The 22958-nt window shown below is 42.2% G+C and overlaps 1 protein-coding gene across 2 annotated transcripts in view; it reads left to right on the forward strand.

Annotated features, from left to right (window-relative positions):
* ITPKA (inositol-trisphosphate 3-kinase A) overlaps window positions 1-22958 on the forward strand; it is a 39618-nt gene that overhangs the window by 12348 nt on the left and 4312 nt on the right. The window contains exons 2-6 of one of the 2 annotated variants that reach the window (XM_030950197.1): window positions 11766-11862; window positions 14045-14258; window positions 15872-16076; window positions 21004-21105; window positions 22213-22284. In XM_030950197.1, the coding sequence (XP_030806057.1) occupies window positions 11766-11862; window positions 14045-14258; window positions 15872-16076; window positions 21004-21105; window positions 22213-22284 (690 nt within the window). The remainder of the gene's footprint in view (window positions 1-11765; window positions 11863-14044; window positions 14259-15871; window positions 16077-21003; window positions 21106-22212; window positions 22285-22958) is intronic. The other variant, XM_030950199.1, reaches the window with a different exon arrangement.

The raw sequence follows: 22958 nt of genomic DNA on the forward strand, positions 1-22958 counted from the left end.
TGATACAGAGGAGGAATTCAACTCACTTCTCTTACGTTGTTCTGTTGACAGAAATTATCTTTTGATCCTGTAGTTTTGCTCAAGGGAGATGTCATCTTTCTCTGTATTCCTTACATAGTTCTTAGGGCTGACTTGGGGAAGGAAGAGTTTCTCTAATCTTAGGTTTGTGTCAAAAACCAACCTTGTAAGACTCTTGCTCCAATGGGATAAGGTGAAGAGTACTAATTTCCATAGAATTACAAGTTTCTTAATCATTGCCACATTCCATTAATAGGAGCGTGGATTTTTGTTTGGTTGGGGTTGTTATTTTTTTGTTTGTTTCAAAATCCTTTCAACAGAGTGATTTGGAATAATCTCACAGTTATACTGTGTTGAAGCTTGGAATTATTAAAGTGGTTGAAGGATGTGGCTTTCCCCTAGGTAAACGCCACACCCCACTCAGTAGCAGTGCCTGCTGCATGTTGACACTTGCATTCCATTGCCAGGGGTGGGCCCTGTTTGAACAGTGCAGTGCACTGCAGGTGAGGCAGTAACCCCTTATGCTTCCTTAGAGGATAATGGAAGAGGCAGTTCAGAGGGGACAAGGCAGGAGAGGTGGAGTACTGGACTTTGTCTTGTGATAGATGGAAGAGCAGTTGGCAAACTGCTACTAGTATATATGCGTGGTCTGTTTTTTACATGATGTATTTTTAGACTCTCATAATCATTTTCACTTAACATTGAATTATTGCTTATTTGGGTACTTGACTGTCTTATTTGAGTGCCTCTAATTTAGTTTACAAGCACTAATTACTTAAATTATTCAACAGTGTTCTGAGGTAGAGTTGTTATAACCTGCAGTTGTGGGAACTGGAGCAGAGAAAGGGCGCATATCTGGACCTAGATTCCATATTGAAGCAGTGAAATTTGCTGAGATCTTTTGCAAGTGAGTGTCTGACAGTTTAGGATGTTAGAAGCTGAATTATCATGGTAGGAAAGAAAAGTTATGTGAAAACGTTTTAAAAATCAATATCTATCAGTAACCTCTCTATATGTATGTAGATATATACATGCAGGAACCTTAATTCTGTCCTTGTGCTTCCTATCCTTTCCTATAGAAAAAATTATTTACAGTACAATAGTCTTCCACTGTTACATTTCTTTCAGGCAGAATCTCAAAGTTGTGTGGGATGCAGTTTCTGGGGCTGTTACATGAGGATGTCTGAAAGCAGGGTCAGCTTTCAACATGTGACCACTAACCCAAACTGCTGGGGATAGAAAGACAGGGATCTTTGACCAATTAGTAGAAAACAGTTTTGCAATTCCTGTTGGATGGTAGTGGTTTCTGGAAATAGGAAAGTGTAAGTAGAAAGGATAAGTATTAAAATTTTCTTTATTTCTCTTTGTCTGTTCAGACTGGAGATTCTGCTGTGGCCTCTTGAGTCACTGGGATATTGAAGTGATGGTGTGCCTAGCCCTGAGCCGCTGGGCAGGCAGGATAGAGCTGTGTCTCCAGGTAACAGACTGCACCACCATTGCAAATGAGATGCAGCACATGCTCAGCTTCCTTCCCAAGTTCACTCAGGGGAGATTAGTTTATTGAAGTTATTTCCTGGCTTCTTGCCAGAACACAGTCTCCCTTGATGTTACACAGAAACCACACCTGATTTAAACTGATTGGCACTTGTAGTACATTTGGATTTGAGGTCATGCACAGTTCACAAATGACAAGTTTGCGCCTTAACAAGTTGTGATTATGTTTTAGGATAAACCTATTTATTGGTCTGTGCACAGAGAAATGCGGATCTGTTTGGATTTTAAGTATTACCAAATATTCATCCTGTTTGCAACTGATAGTTCTGTGTCCTACCTGATAGGATGCTGGGCTTATTTTATCATGTAAAGAGTGTTGTCTTTCTAGATGTCCCCTTCTCATGACTGGAGAAGTCAGTCAGTGACCCATGAGATGTGAAAGACAGGCAGAGAACTGTCAATTTGCTAGACTGTTTCTGAATATTTAAACTGCAGTTGTTTTGGAGGTTAAGAAAGATTTCTTTCCTTCTGCCACACCATCTGCTAAAGGGATGTTTGATTTACCACATATCTGTTCTGGGTGATGGACAGCCTGAATAAATCTTGAATGTTTGGGCTCTGAGTCAACTTTCCTATAGTGAGGAACTTTCCATTTACTTCTTGGATAGTAACATTTCAGTTTCCAGCAAGACTGATGTTTCGGCAGAAACCTGGTAGGAGCAGAATGTCATGGATTCAGCTTTCCTGTGCTTGGTAGGGACCGGTGGCAGAGCTCCATCCTGTTAGAGACCCAGTCTCTTTCAGAGCAGACCACAAGATGTGAAAGTAGGGGTAATGGCCATATTTAATACCTGCTATGGAAGGCAGACAGTTTAGTATCCCTTAGAACAGAAAACATTTATTCTTGTTGAATTAAAATCTATCTTTCAATCAACAGTATCGGTGTTTGCAACGAATCTGTGAGATAGATGAAGGAAACCCTTGTGACAAGGTACCTTTGAAGCCATATAACTTTATTATTTTGTCTTTTGGCCCAGGAATAATGTAGAAGTTGCAGAAATTTCAACTGGTAATAACCAGAAACAAAATGCCAACATAGATCCCTGCAGAATAGTCAGCAGATTGTGGCTCTTGGTGCTCTTTGCAGGAGGACAAACAAGGCTTTGCTTCTTTGTAGTTAATTTTCCTCTGATTTAGAGAGGAACTGCTCCTGGACTGTACAAGTAGAATCCAGCTATGGAGTGGGACATGGGATTCTCCGCTCCTAGTAATTGAGTCTGATACTGACCAGCCATTTCTCTTACCTTCACTTCTTCCTTTAGTCCAGACATAATGAACATCCAGCAGGCTTACCACATATCCTAAAGAGTAGCAAAACCAAATTATGTGTGCATCTCACTGCATGGTGAGGCACCACAGGGGAGAAAACACAGGAACCTGAGGCTTCTGACTTGCAGTATTGTTTCTGCTTATTACATTAAGTGTTTCTCATGACTCCGAAGATTTAGCCCAGCCCATCCTGAGTGCAGCACAAACAGGAAATGGAAACCCTGCAGTCAGAGGATCCACCTGCCAAATGCTGGTTGAGCAGCTGTGGCGCTCACCCATGGCTGAGTGCAAAGCCAGAAGCATCAAGGGCTAAGAACAGTCTAAGCACTTTTTCTTCTCTAAGGTTGGAGGCTGGAGGGTGAAAGAGAGGGAGGGAGAGTTGAAGGTGTGTTCACAGTTTGCCTGGCAGTCTGATGAGAGGTGCTGATCAGGAGGCTGCTTGTGTAGCATGCAAACTGCTGCTCTTTAGGAGTGCATGTTCTCCCTTGCTGTTGATTATCAGTCTTACAGCTCCAGCTGGCACTCCTACATCATGGGAAGATCAACTGTGTGACAAAGCAGGGAGTGTTAAGTTCCTTTGGGAACTTAGATGCGGGGATGGTCAGGGCTGCCAAGGCATCCCTTAGGTGGAGAGGGCTCCAGGATATCCTTGACCGGGGATGTGGTTACACTGTATTCCTTGAGCAATAGCTGACAGCATTTGAGGTGACACCGCTTCCCTGGCAGGAGGCCATTTGCTGTGATTTGGCCAGATGATCAGTTGGCATTGATTGGCACAGATCTCAGTGTGAAGAATGATGCTGTTGCCTGTCAGGGCACAGACTGTCCAAAGCCCATGCTTGCAGCTCCGGACTCTGGACCAGGCTCATAATGCAGTTATCATAATGCAGCATTCTGGCCCCAAATAGTTTTTTGTCTAGTCAGAAACACTGACTGCTCTGTGGATCAGTGTTTGGTGCTTCAGGAACCTGTTTCCTGCCCAGGACCAAGAGAAGGTGAAATGTGGTAATAATGGGGCTGAGTTACTGTAGGAGCCTTGCCCTACCTTGGGAGCTGAATTAAGTGTTGCACTCAGGAGTTCAGTGACAAAGGTTTGTGTGAGGGTTCACTCACATACATTTGGGTAGCATTCTCCTACTTAACTTGCTCTTTCACCTCCCACCCATTGAGATCTTTGTCTCAATTTGTGATTCATGTCTGATTCAGCCAAGTGGGTAGTAGACTTGGCAGCAAGAATCTCCTGAGCTTGAGGATTCCAGGAACCTTTAATAGGGGGCAAGAGCACAGAAACTGGCTGCTGAAAGTATAGAGTGCCTTCTATGATAAATTCAGGGATTGCTGTCATTTTTGTTTGGGGCATTTTTGTTTTAGCTATGGGAAAATCTTGTGCCTTGCTTCCCTACACAGAACCTTTGTGGATATTTCAGTTATATTTCTCCCAACAAATATGGTAAAAATGTCATGTATGCCTCACTTGCTCTGTGTCTTGTAAGGTGTTCTAAGTTTCTTCAAATACCAGATGATCTCAAGCCTAGGACTTGTTATAGTACCAGATGATCTCAAGCCTAGGACTTGTTATAGTCTGGATAATTATAAAAAAAACTAATGGAATTTTGATCATCTGCAATCAAAGGCTTTTACAATCTGCTTTAGATGTTTTAAAAGCATGCATGAATGTGTATGCATATATTATTAGAAGAAACACTGAGGATAATTATGTTTTGCTAACATTTGGCATAAAAATGTTAGCTGGTTCAGGGTCTGGATCTGACCAAGATGACTGCTTGCCTGTTTCATATCTGCAAAGACAACTACACTAAGCCTCAAACTGAAAGAACTCAAAACCAGAATCCCTTGATAGGCAAATTTTGTGACTGTAACCAGAAAGATACTGTGTTGCTCAGCAACTCTCACTATCTTTTTAATCTTTTTTTCTTATATAACATCACTCAGATCTTCAGTTCTCTCCATGAGGTGAAACCATATGGTGAACTGTCCCAGAGCTATACTCCTTGAGAAAATGAAATCCCTAATAACCATTGAAACTGGCTGCTGGGAAGCTGCGCCTATGGAACAGTCTTTGGTTTGGGGAAACTGTGCTGATAACAACTTGTCTTGGTAGAGTATCGTGATTTTGCCAAAACAGTAGATACGTTGCTTAAGTGTTATGTGGTTTGTTTTTTTTTTTAGTAGATTATAATTGTAGTACTGTTGTTATTGACTACATTCAAACAGAGAAAGAAGCAGATCTAATTACTCAGTAATTAAATTAGGCCACTAATTTTCTTGGTTGTGATTTGCTCAGAATTATTTCTCATGAAAGCTTCTTATAGTAGTGGCAGGTATTGACTGTGTTGAAACAGATGAAAAGAAAGTTTTGTTTCAGCTAGGTTTAGTCCATTATAATAATATGTTTAATAGCTTTAGACCTACATTTAAGTTCTTTACCTGTGTAGGCCCAATATGTCAGGTGAAAGCCAATTCAAAAAAAGTGGCAAACAGTAGTGGTGAAAGCAGAAAACAAATATATTTTAATTTTCTAAATTGTTTAAATAATTTAATAAAATGGCATAAATAATTAGGAAAACAAATTAGTCTTCAAACTTATTTCAGTTTTAATAAACTATGGTAAATAAAGCAGTCAAGGGTTTTGTAAATAAAATTAACTCAGAGGTTTTATAAAACATTTTAAGTAAATGTATATAAAAGTAAAAAAAAGTGTATATAAAAGGTAAAACTGGAGGCCAAGAAGGCCAATGGTATCCTGGAATGCATTAGGAAGAGCGTTGCCAGCAGGTCTAGGGAAGTGATTTGACCCTTCTACTTAGCCCTTGTGAGGCTGCATCTGTGCTCCTCAGTACAAGGGAGACATGGAGCTCCTGGAGCAGGTTCAGAGAAGGGCTTTGAAGAGGATTAGGAGGCTGAAGCAACTCTTATGAGGAAAGGCTGAGGAAGCTGGGCCTGCTCAGCCTCAAAAAGAGAAAAATGAGAGGGGACCTCATCAATGTCTATCAGTGCTCAAGGGAGGGTGTCAGAGGATGGAGCCAGACTCTGCTTGGTGGTGCCAAGCAACAGGACAAGAGACAGTGAGCAGAAACTGAAGCACAGGAAGTTCCACCTGAATAGGAAGCAGAACTTCTGCAAGTGGCTAAGCACTGGAACAGGTTGCCCAGCAAGGTTGTGAAGTCTCCTTCACTGGAGATAGTCCAGAACCTTCTGGATGCAATCCTGTGCCACGTACTCTAGAATAGCCGTGCTTGGGCAGAGAGGTTGGACCAGATGACCCACTGTGCTCCCTTCCAACCTTACCCATTCTGTGAAGCAATAATAAAACTGTAGAAGGTACAGTTTAAAAGAAACAGTTATGAACAGAAAGTGACCAGCTGCTCACGCTGATACTTAAGCCACCTGTGTGAGTAATATTGTGTGTAATATTGTGGACCTCCTGAGGATTTGTTGTGTCACTCAGAGTAATAAGGGTGCTAATGTGTGACCAGGAAGGAAGAGAAGAGGGGCAAAAAAGCCAACCCAGCAGAAAGGTGAGCCACTGGAGAATGACTAATTCTGTGCCTGGATAAGTCATAACTGATACCCAGTTTAGTAATTCTTGGTATTATTTTTGGGCCTCATAGAAGGCAGTTCCAGCCATTGACTGGTCTGACGAGTTCCCAGACACTTTTTGCGTTTCCAGACACTGTTGCTGTGGTTACTGTGCCCCAAAGGAGGCCAACACTCATCACCTTCTCATGTGCCCGCTGCTCACTGTGTTGGCCAAGATCCCTGGGCAAGGGGTTGCTCAGTGCTCCTGCATTTTGGGCACATGGCTCTTACAGGATTGTTCTGAAATGCACATAGTAACTTTTTTGATAATTATAGTTTTCTATACTCCTTACAAGTCCCTGTGGAGGAACTTTGTTCCTTCTAGGAGTTGGTGAGACACTGAGTAGGCAGTGGCAACCAGCATTACAGATTAGATTTCAGCCCCCATGTCCCAGAGTGGCAGAATTTATCCTAAATGATGTAAAGACTTTAAGAGAACAGTAGGTAATGATGACTGACAATTAAGTACTCTTTCTTATAGCCTTCTAGGAAAAAAAAGGGATTACTAAAAAAATTTCTCATTATCCTTTTGTTTCTTGCTGTCATAATAGCTTTCTTATGTAGGCTTTGTATTATGCACAAAGACAAAAAAAGACAACAGGATCTTGGGTAAAGAAATGGCTGAAATTTACCCAGTGAAATGATTCAGTGGTCATTGTTTACACTTGCCTAACAGAATTTCCATGATGATTTACCAGCTCAGGCAAGAAATTACACCTCCACTCTGCTGCTGATGAAATCATGGATATTTTTAAAGACCCTGTTGATTTATATGGAATTTTAGTCTTCTTTTGTTCTTCAACTCATTATAGTTTCAAGTAATATGCCAGAATTATGAAAACTAAATTACTTCATTTTTCTGAAGAAAAGGTTTTTCTTATTCCCCCAACGCTTCCTAATTTAGATGTGGCTGGTGTTTTTAATTATTGTAATTGCTGAAATTCCTAAGTGAAACAAATTCTTATGTATGTTACCTGTTTGTTATTTCTTGCTTGAGGGTAGTTGCATGTGTTTCAGACATTCACAGAACTGAGATATTATTGTTTTATTTTTACCCTTAATAAGTGAGAGATTTTATTTATTTTTCCATAGAACAGCAGAGGAGTGTTCAGGTCCCTATGCACTGTTGTCTTTAGGAATTAGAGTGGCTCTCCGGTTCCTGAGGAATTAAGCATATGCGCAGAGACATGCTAGTTGTTCTGTACTGCCTGTAGCAACTAAACAGTAGCAACTGCAACAGTAGCAACTAAATAAGCCCCATCCAATTCAGGGAGTTTGCCCTAATCTCTTCTGTGAGCTTGCTTGTTAGTATGTTACAGCTCTTGTCCGGCAGTGATGGGAGGGTTTCAGGAAAGCCTAGCAGTTCCTGGAGATTTATTCTTGGGGACAGTGGGGTCTGAGGCCAAACTGCTTCAAATGGATGAAATACCTCCCAGAGAGTTCAGTGGATTTTCATCAGGCAAGGCATATATCCTCTGGTGTATTTGTGCAGGCTCATCATGGCTGTGCCTCTGCACACTGGTTGTGTGTGAAGTTGCATGCTTATCATGAGAAAAGGCCAGGAGAAATGTGGGCTCGCGCAAACCAGTGGTGCTCAGTTACTGCTGCCCTTTGCTCTCCCTTAAAGGATAGACAGGATGGCAGCAGCCACCTTTATCCAGGGTAGAATAGGTGGGGAATACCTCACCCAGCCAGCATCTTGTCTGCATATGCACTGAGCAGGTCTCTACATCTGCTGCATGGATGTGTGATTCTCTTCAGAGCTGTGCTTCAAATTTAGGAAAGTGAGTCAAGAGAGTAATCCAGGTAGCAGATCAGATACCAAACCACAGTTCCTTTGCTTGCACTGTGGCTGCATTGCATTAATTGCTTCTCCCCTTCTGTTCCCTGAAATTTTGTCCAGGGGCACATGTGCCATGGCACAGACTGTCACATGATCTGCCCCATTGGCAGAAAACTTGCTTTTCCCTCCTTAGTGCCCCTCACCTTTTGTGTGTTGCTCAGGGGTGTTTATATCATGTGTCTGTTAAAGTTCCCATCGAGTAACTTATGTGCTGAGTCTAAGAATGTTAATATTTTTCAGGTTTGCTTCTTGACTCTTTTGGAATGCCTTTCTTCTTACTGTTGGAAAACTCTTGAGCATGTTGAGGCATATAAAACAGCATCAGTGATGTCAATTCAGACAATCCTGAATGCAGAGATACCTGAGTTTCTCGTGGGAATCTAGAAGAAGTGAGGTCTTGGAGAAACCCAGGCAGAGAAAAAAATCGAGGAAGACTAGCAGAAGAAACAGGAGCAGAGGGAGATAAGGCTGCAAATACAGATGGGCAGTGGTAGAAGCCCTCTTTGCCATTGCAGCATAAAGCAGTGATTTGAAAAGCACATAACGCCATTGCTAACAAAGAAGAAGAGATCTTGCTTTAGAAATAGAAGTGAGAATGATTCCTCCTACAGCAAGCACACAAAGTTTCATCTTCCCACTCACACCACTGCTCTACCAGCATGCAGCCCTGCTTGCATCCTGGCAATTTGTACCCTGGGTTGAGTGAGCTGGGAGACTAGAAATTGAGGTAAAGTGAAACTGCTGAACCCCTGCTGATGGCAACACTCCCCACAGGACAGGTCTGAAGGCAGTCCTTTCCCTCCTAGCTTGAGCCTTCTGCTTTCCTTATCTTGAGGGGGAGGAGAGGTTTGTGAAGAGATTATTTAAAATTAAAAAGGTAAATAAAAATTGTCAGTGTCTGTTTACTGGATGAGTAGCTTAAACATCCTTATCCAAGGCAGCTGTAACCTAATCAGCCAAAGTCCACTTGAGCTGGGGCTGGTTTTGGCCCATTGTCTCTCCTTCACGCCCACAGTACAAATAAAAGCTTCAGCTTCTTAGCATTTGGTGGGAGGGAGGAGGCAGGAGAGCCACTGGAGTGTGATGTTGCATTGACAGTTGATGTGCATTCGTTGAGAATCTGTGCCTCTCGTTACTGGTGCGTGCAGCAGCGTGACAAGTCACTGGGAGACAGGATGCAGTTTGTTAGGAGTGGAACTTTATGACGTGTGGGGGGTCTTTATGGCAGAGTTATGGAGCAATGTTGACTTCTGGTTAAGGGATGGGGAAAAACCAGTGTTGCCCTGAAAACTGGTCTGGAATCTTAAAAAACTAAATCTTTGGGAGGGGCTACATTCAAAGAGGTCATTTTAATTCATAATAATGGGGTTTTTTTCAACTATTGTTTAAATAACTTGAGATTCTGTCCTTCTGAAGTAGAAACAGCACAGTAGACTGAAGAGCTTCTGCTATGAGTGAAATCTCACAAATAAACTAGACAAAAATAATTTCTTTGCTACTTGAAAAGCAGTATTTACATTGCACTTTCCTCCAGAAGGAGGCTATGGACATATTTAAGTGGTGTTCAAGAGTCTCCCTCACAGAACAGCAGCTGGGTCTGCAATAGACATAAGTCACTGTTCAACACTGCAAGGCTGCAGTTTGGAGCAGCTTAAGGCAAATTTTCAAAAATATGAAATCCAAATAATATAGCATATGAACCTGCAGAAGTTATTTATGCAATTGGAGTTTAGCTAGAGCTAGTAACATCTGTGGAGTTTTAATAAGTGCAACTGAGTCTTCATAATTCTCAAACATCCAGGATTTTCTCTGGATGCTTCCTCTCACTGACACAGTATGTTTTCAAAAGTATCATTGCTGCATAGGGCACATATCTGACTAAGAGTGAATTAATTTCAGCTTGAACTCCATTAAAACCCAAAGTTTAATAGATAGAAGCAATCTCATTTCAGAGTAAGTATGCTCATATGGCAATTATGTTGTTATGTCAGTTTAATTTGAAGCATTACTTAAAACTTTCTTGTGAAGGCAAATCCTTAAAAAAAAATCACTTGTGTCTGTGGTTCATATATGTTCTTGATACATTCTAAGATAACTGCAGGTTTTTGCCCTCACACGGTGACCAGTGTTGCTGGAGGGTACCTTATAAGAAATGTTGTGTAAGTTAGTAAGTTTGGGGAAGCGTGGCCAGGTCAGAGAGTGATCTGGAGAGCAACATTTTGCCTGTGTATCATTTCCTGCAATTTCACATTTTCTGTTTTACACTTAGAGTATAGAAGACAATAAAAATTACTTATCCTAAGCACCTAAATCTCCAGATCAATATCCATGCTAGAGAAGACACAGTTGTTTCGAATGTGTATTTTCCAGTCGATGAGCAAGCACCTAAACTTGTTTTCAGTGTCATTAATACCTCCCATTGATTTTGGTGATTTCCAATTGAGCCATTGATAAACACTTCTGCAAGTGCTGCCTAATCCCCAGCTACACCTGATCTCAACAAAACCTCCTCAGCACTAAACTGTCATGCCATAAGTATAATGCAGCTCCATTTTTCTTCTCCAGCGGGGTGTTCTGTTCTAGTGATAGAAGAACTGAGCCTGCTTTCCTTGTTTGTCAAGCACTTTGGGATCCTTCCAACTGTAACATGAATGCTGGTGGGCTGTAGTTCTCTCCCATCTGGATTTGAGTTCCAGAGCATGAGACTTTTTCACTTTCTACTTTTTTTTTCCTGCCTTTGTGACAGAGCACTCAGCTGCTCTTTGTGAGCAGCTGTTCTGTTTCCCTGTCTGCCTGCAGCGGTACCCGGACAGCTGCAACCAAAGGTTGCCAGAGTAATGCCCAGCTTTGTTAAAAAGTAACAGGATTGGGAAAGAGGGGAGGGAGTAGGAAAATTCATGACCTGCAGTAGGTTCTACAGGACACTGTCAGTGGGTGCTGAGGGACCTGGGTGAGCTCCGTGTCCAGATGGAGATGCACTTTCTGTGCAGGTGTCCCAGTAGGATTTACCTGCTGACTTGGGGAAAGCTGCTAATCATGAGGTGAGGCTGAAGTTCTCTGGGAAAGGAAGTGTTGCTGACAGTGACAAGCAGCTTATGTGCATGTCTCATGGAAACTTAAACGTGCGAATGTGTGCATGTGTGTGTTCGTTCAGCGTCTGCTGTCCACATACTCTGTGACTCACACACGGAGGGCAAGGTGTGGCTAAGAACAGGCCTGTGACGTGCACTATGACCTTTTTTTTTCCCCCCTCCTTATAGGCAGCTTTCTTGTGCATGGCAGGACGTTATCTTTATTTGTCCATTCTTGGGTTTGTGTGCATATTTTTCCAACAATGATGATAGTGTTTGTTTTGTGGTTCCACCTTGGAGCACTTACACATTAGTGAGGAACAATTCAATGTGCATGAAGCTATGGAATGCATTTGTGGCGTGTCAGGATTTCAGCTTTTGCCCAACTTAAGATTTCTTTTCTTTTCCAGAAGAAAGCATGGCATACAATTAAAACCATGGTTAACTTACCAATCATCAGCCCCTTCAAGAAACGCTACTCATGGGTGCAGCTGGCTGGGCATACAGGTGAGAGGGGTATCTTCAGTGTGTTTGTCTCTGGAGTGAGGATGACTGCAGCATGGAGAACAGTCTTTCTCTGTTTACTTCCTTGCTTCAGGTAAAAAGGAAGCAGGCAATATCACACAAATCTGTGACCTAAAACATATTTCAGTTGTGGTGAGGATAGGGAAGTGGGAGTGATATACCTGAATAAGGAGAACAGCAGGGAAGCAATGGTCAGACTCTGGAGAAGGGCCAGGCTTGTAAGGTGATATGTGTAAAATACTTGTTAGAGGGAAACAAGAGGTTGGGGAGATAAAGCCCTAATCTGTCTGGTGCTGTTGGTTGCAGTATGGGATTATTTTTCCTGACTAAGTAGCCAGTAGTTAGTTCTCTAGGAGGAAGGATTACTGTGCATGCCTGTATGTGCTTCAGCCCTGGAAAGGACAGTGTTTCTAACACCACTGCAAACTCCTCATCTGAATGTAGGTCCTTGGGTGGAAAACTAATGGGAAAATTGCCTTGTTGACCATGTTTTTGCATTGTGAGTCTGTCATTGTTCACTGTACGAGTGCAAGGAGCAGCTCGGTTGGTTCTAGTTTTGTGTCTGTAAAAATTGGTAGGTGTCCTCCTGGTGGAGGCTTAGTTTCATTTGTAAGGCAAAAAAACAACAAAGAGAAGTCAATGGGCTTGTGTCTCTCGTGCTTCATATAATTCCTGTGCAGTGCTGGTGGGGTTTTATTAGTACACATGTGGGCAGGCACCCACGCTGCATCGTGCTGTAATGCAGTATGTGAACCACCTCTGTGTATGCTGATGCCCTAATATGGTGCACTTCAAAGCTATGCTGAGAAATTTACTGAGGCCTAGAAATTGAGTAACTGTATTTCGCACAGTGTTGTTCTTGTGTCTGATCTGTATCACACAAAGTGCCAAGATGACCCAGTCTTAATGCAGTTTTTGTCACAGAAGTGTGGAGTTGGCTTCATCTGTGTGGAGTGAGGCACTGGTCATGTAATCATCACCCTTCTGGAGACTCACATAGTAGGGTGGAAGAGGAGAGTGAAGAGTTTAATAGAAGCTGATTAGGAGAGATACTGTTCCAGTTTCCTTTTAGCAGTGTTCTGTGGTTGAGTTTACTCCATCCTTTCTGCAGCTGTTCTTCTCTGATATGACAGTTTTTTTCTGAACTAGAACCTGAGCTGTTACCAGCCTTGCCCTTTTGCCAAGGCAGTGCCTGTTCTAGGATTTGTCAGAGAAGAACCAGTTTGCAATGGCTGAAGGATCCCGCTGTGGTAAAGGTTGAGTGTTATCCCCAGGGTTAGTGAGGCTCCTACTTTGGTGCCCACTTTATTTTGTCTCAGTTAAAGGGTGCCTCTGAATGAAACGTGCACTTTCCTCAGACGCTGTTGGCAGGTTGCAAGGATAGGAGAGCATTTGGAAACTCCGGACAGGTGGAGGCTGATTACTGCTAATTGTGGCCTCTGCAGATGTCATTTGTCCTGGATAGCATTCAGACACAGGGCTGTAAAAAGCACTTTGCCCTCCAGGCTGTACCTGCAGGGCATTAGCAGATAAGCAGGTTTCCAGAGGAGAGGCAATACCTGCAGGCAGGCGCAGTCACAGAGTGTGTGTGTGTGTGTGTGTGTGTGTGTGTGTGTGTGTGTGTGTGTGTGTGTGTGTGTGTGGAAAGGGCAGTGCCTGGCTTCTGTCTGGTTCTGGCTCTTTAAGTATCACTGATCGATGCACTGCCTCTGTCTGGACACGCTCAGCAGGTGTTTGTACCCTGTGTGAGGATTAAGGACAAAGCCAGTGCTGGCAGTGTTATGCAGCTTTAAAATAGCCTGTCAGAGGATTAATGATGAATTCTGCCTCGTGGCTTCTTCCTGTGCAATTTAGCAAGTGTAGTACTGTTTAATAACCTAGCAAAGATTAGCATAGAAAAAAATCCAAACAGCCCAAAGGCCTGAAGGAACTGCCCTCCTTAAAGCCATAAATTCTGACATGGGAATGTATCCAAACGGACTTTCACTGCTAACAATTGTTCGTCCTGTGTGTTTTATTTTTTATGGAAAGCATCTTATCTCTTCAGGGGAAATCTTTAACTGCTGCTATGAGACTGAGATAGATGAAACTGGAATGGTGGGGGAGGGGGTTTTTCTTTTGTGCTTGTCAATCTTGTCAGCAAGCGTTTGATTTTCTTTTTTAGGGAATTTCAAGGCAGCTGATAGTGGGAAGATTCTGAAACGCTTCTCAGAGAATGAAAAGGAGTGTTTTGAGCGATTGATGAAGGATCCACTACGCTCCTGCGTCCCTTGCTTCCATGGCGTGGTGGAGAGAGATGGCGAGAGCTACATCCAGCTGGATGACTTGCTCACTGATTTTGAAGGGCCAAGTGTGATGGACTGCAAGATGGGGATCAGGTGGGGTGAATGAAAGAGAATGTAGTTTCTCTGCATTTGAAGGAAAGGGGAGATGTGGTCGTGCTCACAGTCACCTTGGACAACCTGAGGACAATATGTCCCATTATTGCCAGTTTGTACATGGATTCTGGAAACTAGCTGACCTATATCCTCAAAAACTGTCTACATCAAGAAATGTTCAGGGGGGATTTAAGACAAAGTTTCTCTGCGATGGCCTGATAATACATGGGAAAAAATGACATGATTTATTCACTGCCAGTTCATTGAATCTTTGTGTATGCAGTGATTCAGAAAGCCTCACAAAGTAAAATTTCCATCTCCCAATGCAAATGATGGAATACCAGTGTGAAAGCCCATTTCCAATGCTTGAATGAGTCTTTGCTGGTATTGATCTTTTCTTTAAAGAGTTGACCATTTGTTCAGGATTGACCTGTGTTTTTCCCTACCCTGACATCTTGAGGTGTTGCCCTCTCTTTGTTCTCCAGGTTCTCACTTTCTTTTCCATTCATTGTCTGTGATTAAGATGAAAGCATCAAAAATACTATCTAAGCATAACAATGAGAAATTTATTGAGATCCTGGAGTAAGGTAACTACAGAGAAGTATCAGCTGTCATAGTAATCTTTCAGCTGGGATGTCAGCTCAGATGCTCAAGAGTTATTGTCATAAATTAGTTACTCTACTTACAGGAGTGCAGATATGCCTTTTCAAATAGATGCAAAATTTTAAATTACTTCGATGTAGCAGTTCTTCTGAACTGGTATGTTCAGAAGAAATAGGAGAAGGATTTGCAACAATACATACACATTTTGTTGAATATAGGTGACATTCTGGCAGTGAGTGGCATCATCTCCTAAATGCCATCCTGGTTTGTTACGCTGTGATGAAGAAAGTAAACTTCAGGCACTTGACTAAGTACAAGCTTTAGGAATCCAGTGGAATGTAGAAAACATGGATAGTGCCTTTCTAATGGCTACCAGATTAGCAGATTGAGTGATAAGAGCAAAATGTAGGAGTTTTGTGTCTCTTCACCTTCCTGTTCTTAGCTGCCTCTTCTGATTTGGAACTACTCTGATAATCTGCTTTACTCTAGTTTTTTCTATATGAAGAGTGACGCTGTCTTTCACTGAGATGCATAAAGTAAAACTTAAACTGAGGCCTAAAAAATTACCCATTACTGTTTTAAAGTTTTTTGAGGAAAGAGAATGCAGTAGTCTTCAATGGCCCTATTTTTTTTAAAATTTCATTATAAGTGATCTCTCCTACCTCTCCTTTGAAAATGCAGTTCTATTTTTTGGCACAGTGGGAATTCAGCTTCCTCCTATTCTGTAACCAGGAAATAATCATAACTTGTAACAGCAAGTAAAGGTATAGTTAGAACAAGAAGTGGATTAGAATTCCTGATTCCTGGGGCTGTTTCACTAAATATGCCTGTGTACTGTGTACACTAAATATGCCAGTCATTGCTCTGTGTACTTTGGTTTCCCCATATGCAGAACTGGGGCAATGATAAGGCTTATTTTCCTGGTTGTTGTTTCTTGAGGCCAGTTTGTGAGCTGTAGAAAGAAATGTTGAGGAAGTCCTTAAGGATGTGTTGGGATGTGATGTTTGTAGAACATACCTGGAGGAAGAGCTGACTAAGGCACGAGAGAAACCAAAGCTGCGTAAGGACATGTACAAGAAAATGATTGAAGTGGATCCTCTTGCTCCCACGGCTGAAGAGAACGCCCAGCATGCTGTCACCAAACCCCGGTACATGCAGTGGAGAGAAACTATCAGCTCCAGTGCCAACCTGGGCTTCAGGATTGAAGGAATTAAGGTAAATGTTTCACTTCTGCCTGTTCCTCAAGACTGAACTTTTTTGATTTATCAAACAAGCTTGTGCACATCAGTAGCCAGCTTTTCCAAAGAATCTTGTGAAAATGCACTAGCTGAAACCACAGAGTTCACTCTATTGCAGTTCTAAGGCATTCATTCTAATTGCAACAGAGAGTGTCAATGAATTTAAGCTTCAGATACACATCAGCCATATTTGAATCAACTACAGAGACCTTACAGGAAGGACACAAGGAGGTACGCAGTGCAGATAGAATGAAAATGAGACTGTTGTAAGGAGGAATTCAGAACAGAAGTATTAACTTCCTCTCTGCATGCAATTACTTTTTTTATCGAGGAACTATACATATTTATTCCAAGCAAATCACAGTAAAGTGGTTTTGTTGCAGTTGTGTTTATTGGCAAGGCATGTTAAAAGCATTTGCTTAGATACTCTTGGGATCAAGGAAACCACTTTTCCTTTTAAATACATGATGAGATCCAGTTTAGATGGAGCTGGAATAAAGCCAGAGCAATCCAAAATGAAATTTCTCCATCAGCCAAGTTCATCTACTGTTCTTGATGGATAAATTTGTGTCCCTGTACCATTCCTAGGATACTACCTTACAGCTGCAGTAGAACCTTGGCAATTTTCTTTCCTACCCGTTACTTACTTATCTTTTATGGAATCATAGAACGGACTGGGTTGGAATGGACCTTAAAGATCATGTAGTTCCAACCCCTGTGCTGCACTAGACCAGGTTGCTCAGAGCTCCATCCAACCTGGTCTTGAAAAATTCCAGGGATGAGGCACCCACAACTTCTCTGGGCAGCCTGTTCTAGTGCCTTACCCCACTTGCAGTGAAGAATCTTTTTTTAATACCTATTTAAACCTATTTACTGCCTGCTCTCCATTTTTCTTGTAGGTTCCATCAGGTACCGGAAAACCACGGTTTGGTCACCCCAAAGCCTTTTCTTTCCCAGGCTGAAAAAACCCAGTTTGCTCAGTCTTTCCTCATAGGAGAGGTTTTCCATCCCTTTAATCAATTTGGTGGCCTCCTCTGCACTTGCTCCAACAGGTCCATGTCTGTCCTAAGTTGGGGACCCCAGAGCTGAATGCAGCACTGCTGATGGGGTCCCATGAGAGAGGAAGAGATGGGTAGAATCCCCTCCCTTGCCCTGCTGGCCATGCTGCTTTGGATACAGCCCAGGACACAGTTGGCTTTCTGGGCTGTGAGCACACATTGCTGGGTCATGTCCAGCCTCCTATTCACCAGCTCTCCCAGGTCCTTCTCAGCAGGGCTGCTCTTGGTCTGTTTGTCCCCCACCTTGGATAGATACTGGGGGCTGCCCTGACCCACGTGCAGCACCTTGCACTTGAACTGCATGAAGTTCCCATGGGCCCACCTTTGAGCCTGTCTGTGTCCCTCTGGATGGTATCCCATCCTTCAGGTGTGTCAACTGCACCACTCCAGGACCTGGATTAATTTTCTTTCCATTTCACAATTCAAGCACATAGAAATACGGTATAAAAGACAGTGATGCTGATGAACAGAGGCTCTTTAAATACCTCTTTCTTCTCTCTTTCCTTTGTGTCTTCTCGTTTCCTTATTCACAGATTCTCCTGCTGTGATACTGGAACTGGGGCTCCAAGCTCATGCAGTGCTGGCCCCTTGTGTGCTGTCCACCCACACCTGGCTGTTAGACACAGGCATCCTCATGCAGGAACTGTCTGGGTGGTAGATGGTCTGGCTTCAGTCCAGCCAGAACACAGGATCCTGCCTTGCCCTTTAGCCAGCTAATGATGTTATGAAGATACCTGTTTTATTCCTGTACAACTTATGTCCTTGTATGCTCCTCTGTGTAATGGAATCAGAAACCCAGATGATCTTGAGAGTTTTCATGTGTGTTCTTGGAGAGATAGTTGATGAGTGAAGATGTACAGTCCCAGAGAGTAACTGAGCTAAAGGAGAACATGGGTGCTTCAGACAAACCTCCTGGCTTTTCTTTGTGGATTTGTTTCTTGTCAGAGGTAGGAGCAGTATGACACACAGACTGTGTAGTGTTTCCCTCTGTGGAGACACTGCTGTAACTGTGCACAAAAAGAATACTTAATCCTTGACTAACTATAGGAAATACTTTGGAGCACATTCCCTTTCTCTCTATCTCCCTGTGCTGTTAGGAGTAATGTAGGTATAATTTTCAATTTTTTTTAGATGGAGAAAAGATGGCAGAAACTAAATTGTTCAGGCAATACAGGTAGTCAGTACTGCCTGCACTGTTCCACTGAAGCTGAACTGTACATCCAGTTCTGTATTTTTGCAGAAAAGCAAAGCCATTCTGCAGGGATCCCCATTTTGGTAAGAAAGCCTATAAAAGTCAGTGGTGGTAGCTAGTGGTTGATGGGAACAAGGGGATGTTCTCCCTGACTGGACTGGTAACTCCTGGAGTTAGCTGATGAGGTATGTTGGGTTTGGTATTCCTACCCTGTGGCTGCTTGAATAAGAAGCAAATGCAAAGAAAGTGAAATCATAAACCTTTCTGTGAACTGGCTGCTGATAAATGAGATCTGATTCACCATATGCACTCCTGCAGTCATGGGGTATCTTTTTGGGTTGATCCATTTCTTATCCTTGCCTTACTTCTGGATCTCTGAAATCAAGTCAAGTTCATTTATGGGATTTGTCACTTTTCCTCCTATCAAAAACAATCTGAACCAATTTGGTTTCCCTACAGTTGGAACCTGTTGCTCAGTATCTTGTGCCTGCCTGATTCCAAATGCACATTTCTTCTCTGGCAGAGGCTGTCTGAAGGCCAGGCATTGCAAACGTTTTCTCTATAATACTAAGCTAATGCCTGGGGCTGAGAGTTGGGATTTCTGTCTTCCCATTCTGTCAGTGAATATCTGTGCGGTTTGAAAAGTTACTTCTTCCTTGGGTACCATTCCTTTAGCTGTAGATCAGGGATAGCCATTTCCCCAGGAGGATATCAGATTTGATTCATAAATCTTTGTGAATCCATTAAGTTAACCCACAGCCCTTTAAGGGAAGTCTGCAGAAGGCTCTGAGCAAGACCCCATGATTTAAGATGAATAGCACTGTTTTATGGAGCTGTGACACTTGCCTTCTGGTGAGCCATGTCACTGTCACATCTAATAAGAACTGGCCCACGAGCTGCACTGTGTGACAGACTACTCTGCTGTGCAGGAGTGTATGTGGAGTCCTTAGCAAAGGTATGACTTCAAGGAGTGAGTCAGGCAAGTGCCTTCTGAGGATCAAGTACATGCAGAGCCAGCGTGGTTTAGAATACTGGGGTGGTGGCATTCAAACTCTGGATGTTCTTTACAGCCAGTAAAGACAGACAGTAATCATGTTTCCTGCCAACCACTGGAAAGGAGCAAAATCATAAAAGTGTTAATAAGGGAAGCAAGCAACTAGTTTGTCCAGACACGAAAGGTTAGAAAGGGAACAAACACCAAACAGCTATTCTAGACATTGCTCTACAATCTGCAGCATAGGGAGAAATTATTTTTAAAACAATCTTGCTCCAGTGAAGAGGTACGAGTTGAAGTTTCAAATTTCTATGTGCTCTTGAGTATTATCACACATCAGATCAGATGGCTTCTAACTTTCACTGCCTACCTGCTGAACTACTCTGGCATAACTTGCACATCTCATCAGGCTGACATGTGGCACTTGTGTCTGTCCAACAGCCTTGGAATAAAATTCCCTTGCATGAGAGATCTGGAGTCTTAGCATTATTGAATGTTTTTCATGTATGCATTAGAAATGAAGTTCAGCTGTGGAATAAATAGTGTTTCACCTGCTAAGTGAATTTGGCATTTTGGTGTAGTGACTTAACATGTAGGAGACAACATATTTTATTGACCTGCTGATTTACTCACAATGAAAATGAGGGATTGGACTGAAAAAATGGAGAGGAAAACAATTTGATAATCCTGCAGGCTTTTAGTGGATTTTTGTTGCCAATTGTAATAATTGCTGTATTTTACACCCATATCCTAAAATCTCCTATTCGTGTCTCTTGAAGCAACAGGGATGCTCTTGGGGACATGCATATTAATATATTCTGTGTTTACAAATACCTCCAGTTCATGCACTGCTCTTATTTGCTTGTAGCTCCAGAAGCACATAAAAATACTTGTCTTTTTCAGTAGCAGGATGTTTCTGTACTGAATCTTACTGTTAGCACAAAAATACTCTGAATTTCTCCAGGACACACTTGGAACAAGCATGCCTGCACTGTCCTTTGCCAAAATTCATTCACCTGCTTTGTCACTGCTAGCATTGCAAATCCCAGGTTGTTCCTGTCTGCAACAGATTTCTGTTCTGTGACTTCTGGGTCACATTATATGTTCAAAGGTATATTTGGAACTGAATCCTAACTGCAATTCTTTGATTTCCCAGTGAAAAACAGAAACAACAACAGAAACTACCACCACCACCAACAGAAAACCCAAATAACAACAAAAATTCCACACCAAAACCCAAAAGAAACCCCCAAACTAAAAGGAGTAGTAAAATTGGTTTTGGAAATGTTCCCTCACACCCTCAGCCAGGGTGTCACTAGCCAGACGAGTACAACCAAAGAGGTCTCTGTGGTTTCCCCACTGCACTTTGCAATGCTAGCACTGGTGTGAGAAAACCCTCTTGCAAGCTGGTAATATCATGAATCGTTTCTTTTTTTGTTGTTTGCACTCAACAGGAAATGAACTGCCAGTGCCATTTAAAGCTATCCAATCAGCTTTTGTATCTCTTCCCTTCTTCTTGCTTGGTTTCTCTTCCTGTTCAGCTGCTTACTTTCATCTGGTTAGCAAGGGCTGAGCTGTTGCTGGTTCAAGAGGATTGAGTGATGAGGGGAATGATATGAGTGCAGTATAAATAATCTCTCTCTATGTGGGTTCTGTGCAGAAGGCGGATGGAACATGTAACACAAACTTCAAAACAACGAAGACACAGGAGCAAGTTCTACAGGTTTTTGCGGAATTCATTGAGGGCAACACAACTATTCTGGTGAGTCTGAGCTCTTCAGGTGCACTGGTCTTGGACCAATGCTCTTGGTCCAGGCCCATGCTTTCTTTGGTACAGGAAATAGGAATTAGAATACCAAGGGGGTAAGTGGTTTCGACTTCCAGTTGCTCTCAGGAGATGGGGTGGACATGGGGATTTGGTGGGTTGTGAGAAGTTGACTGAGACCAGTTTTATCAGCTCTTGCCATGAGTTGACCCCAAATGCTTCATGCTATCAAAATGTCATTCAAACTAACTAACTTGTGGCTTGCCATCAGCTTCAGTCATGGGTGTTAGATGCATTAGATGGGTGATATCTAAGCAAGGATTGTGTTGGCAGGAAAACTTGTGATTTGGGAATTCAGTCTGGAGAAGATAAAACCAGAGTGTGGAGGCAGGAAGTGAGATTGGTGACTAGCTGTGTTCCCATGTGTGAAACTCATCTCAAAGAGGAATTCCTGTGTGCTAATCCATGGGTAGCACAACAGGCATGTGGTAGATGGCATAACACATCTCTTGTCTTTGGACCTTCAAAGGATGCTGTAATGTTTTGCTGCAGTGTGGAAGCCATTATGAAGGCAGAATAGCCCTGCAGGAGGAGTGTGCTTGGTTGCTCAGGGCAGCCTTAAAAATCTGCACTAGAACTTTGTATATTTGGCCTTGATTCTTTTTATCCCCCCTCTGCCCCCACCATAGTTGGAGCTCCTTGTTTCTCTAACACAATTTCTTTTTTTTCACTTTGGGGAACTGGTAGATTTTTAATTCCTTGAAAACCGTTTCTCTTTATTAAAAAAACAAAAAAAACCCAAAAAAACCCACCAAAACCAAAAAAACAGTTGCAGAAAGCCTGATGACATCTAAGTCAAGAGAGATAAGTATACCTGGTGTAACACATGCAGCAGATGAACTCCTGAACTCCAGTCTGTTAATTCACTAGTAAAGCTTGAAATGTATTTTCAGATTGACTTTCAAATGATGAACCTGTTGTTTTGAAGGACCTCTAGCCTAAAATGAGTATGATCTCTTAATTATATTGACTCTTGTAAACAGATTATTCAGTTTTTAATGAAATGTTTATGGGTTGTTTTGGGCCTTTTTTCTCTTCTTCCAGAAAAAATACCTCAAACGTCTGCAGGAAATTAATGTCATTCTGGAATCCTCAGACTTCTTCAAGCGTCATGAGGTGAGCAGTGACTGCAAAGCTGTGGAGGTGCATTGCTTCTTTGTTTGTCATTCCGGTATACTTCAGAACAGCCTGCTGTATGAGTAGAAGGGGTTTTGTAGAAAAGATCTAATACATGTTTACAACACAGATACCACAAAGCCTCCACCACGATTAAACTAGTTGAGGAATAATAAATCCTCCTGTCTTTATGACATCCCAGCACTTATAGCTCTGGACCACTGCATGGAGTAGTTTATTAGTACCAGTTTCATATGGTTTTTCTAACCTGGATGTGCTCCAGTGGAATTTACAGGGGAATGGCTTCATGGAAGTTTGCATTTGGTACAGTAGCATTCAGTTATAGTTTGACAATGAAGGCTGTCTTACTTATAATGGATTTATGTTGAAATACCATTTAATTCTGATGTCTGTGTTCTCTGTATGCTTTGCTGTGCAGAAGGCATCATTAGCATTGTATTTTCTGCCTGTTAACAGCTCAAGATTTTGAGATTAGATATTTTATTTTATCTTGTTGATGCTCTCTTATCACTAGAGATATTTTTGTTAATCATGGGTCATGATGTGTCTTTGAAAGGAGTTATTGGCCTTTGCTGAATTGCTCAAATTGAGACCTGATCCTAAGATGAAGAATTGCTTTTCTTCCTGTTTTCTGCTGAGTCCCATTTATTATC

Source organism: Camarhynchus parvulus, chromosome 5 (assembly GCF_901933205.1).
Source record: "Camarhynchus parvulus chromosome 5, STF_HiC, whole genome shotgun sequence".
Classification (NCBI taxonomy): Eukaryota; Metazoa; Chordata; class Aves; order Passeriformes; family Thraupidae; genus Camarhynchus; species Camarhynchus parvulus.